This window comes from Cebus imitator, unplaced genomic scaffold (genome assembly GCF_001604975.1).
Source record: "Cebus imitator isolate Cc_AM_T3 unplaced genomic scaffold, Cebus_imitator-1.0 Scaffold53, whole genome shotgun sequence".
Lineage (NCBI taxonomy): Eukaryota > Metazoa > Chordata > Mammalia > Primates > Cebidae > Cebus > Cebus imitator.
The window spans coordinates 4,663,866-4,670,897 of NW_016107368.1; the positions used below are offsets into that span (position 1 = coordinate 4,663,866).

Here is a 7,032-nt window from a genome sequence, read left to right on the forward strand (position 1 = left end):
CGCCCCGCGACTCACCTCGGCCCCCAACCCCCCGTGGCTTGCCTTCTCCCGGGCCCCAAACCCCCAGCGTCCCTCCCGCACTCCCACCGGCCCGTGCGGGTCGCGCTATGGAGCCCACGCCCACCCCAGCGCGCCGGGACGACCGAGGGGCCCAGCTCGTCAAGTCCCGCCCCCCTTCACTTGAGCCGCCTCTTATTGGCTGCGCCGCACCCGGCCGCCCCGCCCCGCTCGCTTCCCATTGGCCCAGACGCACCCGGGGAACTCAGGGCGCGCGAAATCGGGCTCGGGCGCGACAATTGAATCTCGGGGCACCCCGCGCGCAGGCGCGGAGCCTGACATCCTCCCCGGCCGCTCGCCTGGACCTCCCCCACCTGGCGCGCTCGACCCCCCGCCCCGCTCCGCTGGTCCCGGCTGGAGCCGGGTATGTGCCGGGGAGCGACCCCCGAGCGTTAGGCGGAAGGGGAGGCCTTGGATCCCGGGACAGTGTGCGGGACCCGCGTCCGCCCGCGCGGGTAGCGCGGGAAAGTTTTGCAAAGTCCCCGAGCCCAGTGTGCCCGGCCCGGGCTGGTACCCCGACCCGGCCCGCCCGCTCACCTCTCCAGTCACCGCGAACCCCTCGTCTGCCTGCGCGCCTGGCCCGGCCGGGGATGGTGATGGAGCCGCGTGCGTGGCCCGGACCCTGCGCGGACGTGCGTGCGACTCGAAGTGCCCACTCGGCAAACGCTGCCCGCCGCGCTGCCAGCTGCTCTGATTTTTTTCCCGCGAAAACTCGGCATTTGGGAGTTGCGGGGCCGCAGGAGGCCGTGCCGGGGGCGGGCGCCTGCCTCCTGATTGGCCGGCGCAGTGGCGGGAAGCGAGAAAGAGGGTGGGGGGCGCCCCCGCCTCTGTCCACGGCGCCTCCGCCCAGCGGGCCGCGGCTCCGCCCAGCCCTGCGCGCTCTGCAGGGCGCGCCCAGCGGGCAAAGGGGCTGCGTGGCAGGGCCTGGTCACCCCCCGCACGTGGGCCCCCCTAGGAGCCTTGGGGACCCCCCAGGGTACAGACCTCTCAAGTCCAAGTCCGTTCGCAGCCCCCGCCTCAGGCACGCGTTGACCAGTAGGTCTAAGAAGGCCAGAATCAATGTGGAAATACTGCGAGGGAATGTGGGGGGCCCCTAGGAGACCACCTGCACCCTGATGGCTGGCCTGACCGCCCCAAGCCCCACTGCCTGGCATCAGGTCCTGCCAACGCTCCCCACCCTACCCACCCGCAGGGCTTGTTTGCTGTCTTTTCCCGCCTCGTTTTCCCGCCTTCTCCGAGCAGTCCAGGCGGGCAGGGCTGCCCTGCCCCCTCCGCCCTGTCTATTCCACTCTGACCAGTCCTGGCGGGCACACGAGTCACCCGTGGCTGGACACCTACAAAGCAGCAGGACAGGTTGCTCAGAGCTGCGGGGCCCAGCAGTGTACATGGCAGACCCAGCTGGTGGTCTCAGGGAGGGAAAATTCCTATCTGGGGGAGACAGGCAAGAAGTGAATAAATAAATCAGATAATTTCAGCCGATTCCTTGTAGGAGAGAGGGACCAGCGGCCACGTGGAGGGGGGGCGGGGAGAGAGAATACTCTCTCATTGGGGCCACGGCGGTGGGCCTTGCTGAAGAGATGACATTTGAGCTGGGATGGGAGATGAGACTCCAAGGACAGATGGGTCTAGGAGGGAAGGTCAAACCCAGAGGCCGGAAAAGGCTTAGAGGTGTCCAGGGAGCAGGAAGGGGCTGCTGTGGTTGGGGCCCACCAAGCAAAGGGGAGGGGGAGCTGAGGTCAGAGGGGTGATATATAATACCTTGAAGGCCACCGGGGAGGACTTTGGTCTTTAGCTGGAGATCTGTGAGCAGAAAAACGTTGAGTTCCCACTTAGCTTTTTATAACAGTTTCTTCAGCATTGTATTAAGCCTCCTCTATCTGGTCAGCGGGACTTCAGCTGTGTCCCTACAAAGGCGACAGAATCATGGCTCCCAAAGATAGGCGCCTGTAGACCCCCACGTCCTCAGCCCCAGGATCTGTGCCCGACACAGCTAAAAGGACTTTGCAATTTCGAAGGTGTGATTACGTTAATGATTTTGTGTTGGGGAGCGTCTCCTGGGAGATCCAGGTGTCCCCAATGTTCTTAAGAGGTCCTAATAAGTGAAAGAGGCATATGAAAAGGTCAAAGTCAAAGGTGATGGGAAAGTGGAAGCAGGCTTTAGAATGATCACGTCAAGAGGCAAGAAAGCTGGGCAGCCTCGGGTGGTTAGAAAAAGCAAGAAACAGACTCCTAGAGCCCGCCCTGCCCCTAAAATTTATTTCAGACTTCTCACCTCCCAAATTGTAAGATAAGAAATGTGTGGGCCGGGCATGATGGCTCACGCCTGGAATGCCAGCACTTTGGGAGGCCAAGGCGGGCGGATCGCTAGAGGTCAGGAGTTCCAGACCAGCCTGATCAACATGGTGAAACCCCTTCTCTACTAAAAATACAAATATTAGCTGGGCATGGTGGTGTGTGCCTATCATCCCAGCTACTCAAAAGATTGAGGCAGGAGAATCATTTGAACCCCGGAAGCGGAGGTTGCAGTGAGCTGAGATGGAGCCACTATACTCCAGCCTGGGCGACAGAGTGAGACTGTCTACAAAAAAATAAATATGTGGTTTCCAGCCACTAGCTTGAGGTCCTTTGTCAGAGCAGCCTTGGGAAACTCCTGCATTCTAATCCACGATGTCCAAATGGTGCTCCGTTCATTGTCTGCAACCTCAGTACACGATCGAGGCTACCGCACACAATCCCAGACCCTCGGCCATTGGCCGGGTAGGAACCACACCACAGGTGTAAGCAGGCCCACCTGAGGACGTGGGACGCCTGAGCCCTTCCAAAATGAAGGTGCCTGCTACAGAAACCCAGCCTGCTTCCACTGGAGCATGTTATCTGCTTGCAGCACTGTTGCAAAAACTCAACATGGCTGAAAGAGGAAATATGTTTTTCTTGTTCTTTTTGAGATGGAGTCTTGCTTTGGTCCCCAGGCTGAAGTGCAATGGCGTAATCTTGGCGCACTGCAACCCGTACCTCCCAGGTTTAAGTGAAATTCTCCTGCCTCAGCCTCCTGAGTAGCTGACTGCAGGCGCCCCCCACCATGGCTGGCTAATTTTTTTGGTATTTTTAGTAAAGACAGAGTTTCACCATATTGGCCAGGCTGGTCTCGAACTCCTGACGTTTGATCCACTCGCATCAGCCTCCCAAAGTGCTGGGATTACAGGCCTGAGCCATCTCGCCCGGCCTTCTTTTTCTTCTTTGAGATGAAGTGTTGCTTTGGTGCCCAGACTGGAGTGCAATGGCATGATCTTGGCTCACTGCAACCTCTGCCTCCCAGGTTCAAGCAGTTTTCCTGCCTCCGCTGGAACTACAGGCCTGCATCACCACGCCCGGCTAATTTTTATATTTTTAGTAGAGATGGCCTTTCACCATGTTGTCCAGGCTGGTCTCAAATTCCTGACCTCAGGTGATCTGCCCTCCTGGGCCTCCCAAAGCACTGGAATCCCAGGCGTGAGCCACTGTGCCCAGCCAGGAATACTTTTTGTTTTTTTGTTTGTTTGTTTTTTGTTGTTGAGATGGAGTCTCACTCTGTCACCAGGCTAGGGTGCAGTGGCGCGATCTCAGCTCGCTACAACCTCGGCCTCCCAGGTTCAAGCAATTCTCTTGCCTCAGTGTCCTGAGTAGGTGGGACTACAGGCGCATGCCACTACACCCAATTAATTTTTGTATTTTTAGTAGAGACAGGGTTTCACCATGTTGGCCAGGATGGTCTCGATCTCCTGACCTCGTGATCTGCCCGCCTCAGCCTCCCAAAGTGCTGGGATTACAGACGTGAGCCACCACACCCAGCCTGTTTTTCTTTTCTTTTTCTTTTTCCTTTTTTTTCCAAGATGGAGTTTCGCTCTTGTTGCCCAGGCTTGAGTGCAATGGTGCAATCTCTGCTCACTGCTCCCAGGTTCAAGCAGTTCTCCTGCCTCAGCCTCCTGAGTAGCTGGAATTACAGGTGTCCACCACCACACCCAGTTAATTTTTGTATTTTTAGTAGAGATGGAGTTTCTCCATATTGGTCAGGCTGGTCTCGAACTCCTTACCTCAGGTGATCCACCAGCCTCAGCCTCCAAAGGGCTGGGATTACAGTTGTGAGCCACCACACCTGGCCAGGGAATACGTTTTCATGTACACGTGGTGAGGGGCACAGCCCAGGCACCTTGGCCAGCGGAAGTTAAGTATCACAGAGGAGGTATCTAGCTCTCCTGCAGGAAAGATATTGAGGGCTGTTGATTGAGGGCTCCAGTTCCCTAATTACCTTGAGAAAGTCAAAATTTCTCAAATTTGCTGAGGTTTTTTTTTTTGTTTGTTTGTTTTTTGTTTTTTTTTTTTGAGACGGAGTTTCGCTCTTGTTACCCAGGCTGGAGTGCAATGGCGCGATCTCGGCTCACCGCAACCTCCGCCTCCTGGGTTCAGGCAATTCTCCTGCCTCAGCCTCCTGAGTAGCTGGGATTACAGGCACGTGCCACCATGCCCAGCTCATTTTTTGTAGTTTTAGTAGAGACGGGGTTTCACCATTGTTGACCAGGATGGTCTCGATCTCTTGACCTCGTGATCCACCCGCCTCGGCCTCCCAAAGTGCTGGGATTACAGGCTTGAGCCACCGCGCCCGGCTGCTGAGGTTAATAATTGCCCAGCTAGGTGCAGTAGCTCACATCTTTAATCCCAGCACTTTGGGAGGCCATGGATGGCTGATCTCTTGCGTCCGGAGAGTTCAAGACCAGCCTGGGCAACATAGTGAGACCCTGTCTCTTAAAAAAAATAGAAATAAATAAGCCAGGCTTGGCAGTGTGCGCCTGTAGTCCCAGCTACTCAGGAGGCTGATGCAGAAGGATCTCTTGAGCCCTGAAGATCAAGGATGTAATGAGCCATGATTGCGCCACTGCACTCCAGCCTGTCTCGAAAAACAGCAATAATTGTTCAAGTGAATCATTTAAAAACATGAGTAACAAACTATTCCAGGCATCTCTGAAAAAAAGCTCACAAACTGATTAGAGCAGGGGTGTCCAATCTTTTGGTTCCTCTGGGCCACACAGGAAGAATTGTCTTGGGCCACACATAAAATACACTAACACTAGCCAGGCGCCGTGCCTCACACTCATAATTGCAGCACTTTGGGAGGTCAAGGTCGGTGGATCACAAGGTCAGGAGATCGAGACCATCCTGGCTAACACAGTGAAAATCCATCTCTACTAAAAATACAAAAAATTAGCCAGGCGTGGTGGCATGCACCGATAGTTCCGGCTACTCAGGAGGCTGAGGCAGGAGAATCTCTTGAACTCTGGAGGTGGAGGTTGCAATGAGCCGAGATCACGCCACTGCACTCCAGCCTGGGCAACAGAGCGAGACTCTGTCTCAAAAAACAAAACAAAACAAAAATTATCCAGGCGTAGTGGCACGCACCTGTAGTCCCAGCTACTCAGGAGGCTGAGGGAGAGAATCGCTTGAATCTGGGAGGTAGAGGTTGCAGTGAGCTGAGCTTGGGCAACAAAAGTGAAACGCCGTCTTGAAAAAAAAAAAGAAAAATTGCACAAAAATTTCGTAATGTTTTAAGAAAGTTGATGAATTTGTGTTGAGCCATATCCATCCTGGGCTACATGTGGCTGGTGGGTCGAGGGTTGGACAAAGTTGACTTAGGGAAACAAGATGTCAATACCACAAATGCCATCACATAAAGCAAGTTACAGCCAAGACAAAGAACAAGGCTTTCCAGGCTAGAGAATGGGTACTTTCTAGCACCTCCTATGATTCAACATCCTTCCCTTTCAGGCACCAGCCCACATGCAAATCAGGTGCCAGGAATAACTGCTAGAGTCCAAAGGGCCTCAGTTTCCCTTTTGCAAAATGATACACTCTCAGAGGTCATTAAGTCATTCAACAAACTTTCATTAATCCCACCCTACCCCTGGTGCCTGTCTGAGCTAGATCCTGCCTGGGTCACGCAGACGTCGGTGAGCACAATGTTCACTTAGACAAAGTCTCACCCTGGAAGGACTTCCCATACAATGGGGGAAATGCAGGCATAAAGAGAAATGTCTGGGAGGCTGAGGCAGGCGGATCACCTGAGGTCAGGAGTTCAAGACCAGCCTGGCCAATGTGGTGAAACCCCATTTCTACTAAAATACAAAACATTAGCCGGGTGTGGTGGTGCATGCCTGTAATCCCAGCTACTTGGGAGGCTGAGGCAGGAGAATCGCTGGAACCTGGGAGGCGGAGGTTGCAGTGAGCTGAGGTGGCGCCATTGTACTGCAGCCTGAGCGATAGAGCAAGACTCTGTCTCCAAAAAAAAAAAAAAGAGAAATGTCAATCATACAGGGAGTTGCTGCTTCCTGATGAAGTCAAAATCCAAATTACACACAGGATGCCCTGAAGTAACTTCAGTACACACCAGATTTCAGGTCCTGGCCATATCTGTATGTTTTTTCCAATAAGACCATTATAAATGAAGAGTCTTTAAGATGAAAATGAGTGTGTATGCACCTGGGCAGGGTGGCTCACGAATGTAATCCCAGCACTTTGGGAGGCCGACGCAGGCGGATCACTTGAGGCCAGGAGTTCGAGAACAGCCTGGCCAACTGGTAAAACCCCGTCTCTACTAAAACTACAAAAATTAGCCGGGCATGGTGGCATGTGTCTGTAATCCCAGCTAATTGGGAGATTGAGGCAGGAGAGTTGTTTGAACCCGGGAGGCAGAGGTTGCAGTAAGCTGAGATTGTGCCACTGCACTCCAGCCTGTCCGACAGAGCAAGACTCTGTCTCAAAGAATAATAATAATAAAAATTTAAAAAATACAGAAAAATTAGCCAGTGGTGGTAGTGGTAAATGCCTGTAATCCCAGCTACTCAGGAGGCTGAGGTAGCAGAATTACTTAAACCTGGGAGGTGGAGGTTGCAGCGAGCCGAGATGGCGCCACTGCACTCCAGCCTACGCGACAGAATGAGACTTTGT

General features: G+C 54.2%; 2 protein-coding genes across 3 annotated transcripts in view; one reads left to right on the forward strand and one right to left on the reverse strand.

Annotated features, from left to right (window-relative positions):
- The window catches only part of UHRF1 (ubiquitin like with PHD and ring finger domains 1), a 50,785-nt gene extending 49,970 nt beyond the window's left edge, over positions 1 to 815 (reverse strand). The window contains exon 1 of one of the 2 annotated variants that reach the window (XM_017528394.2): positions 595 to 815. The gene's annotated coding sequence lies outside the window, so the exon portion shown is untranslated. Of the gene's footprint in view, positions 1 to 15; positions 237 to 594 lie in introns of those variants that run through there. The other variant, XM_037738425.1, reaches the window with a different exon arrangement.
- LOC108304272 (translation initiation factor IF-2-like) lies at positions 87 to 1,185 on the forward strand. The gene has a single exon (XM_017528395.2). It carries the CDS (start codon positions 108 to 110, stop codon positions 1,152 to 1,154), a length of 1,047 nt encoding a protein of 348 aa, XP_017383884.1. The 5' UTR covers positions 87 to 107; the 3' UTR covers positions 1,155 to 1,185.
- The last annotated feature ends 5,847 nt before the right edge of the window (positions 1,186 to 7,032 follow it).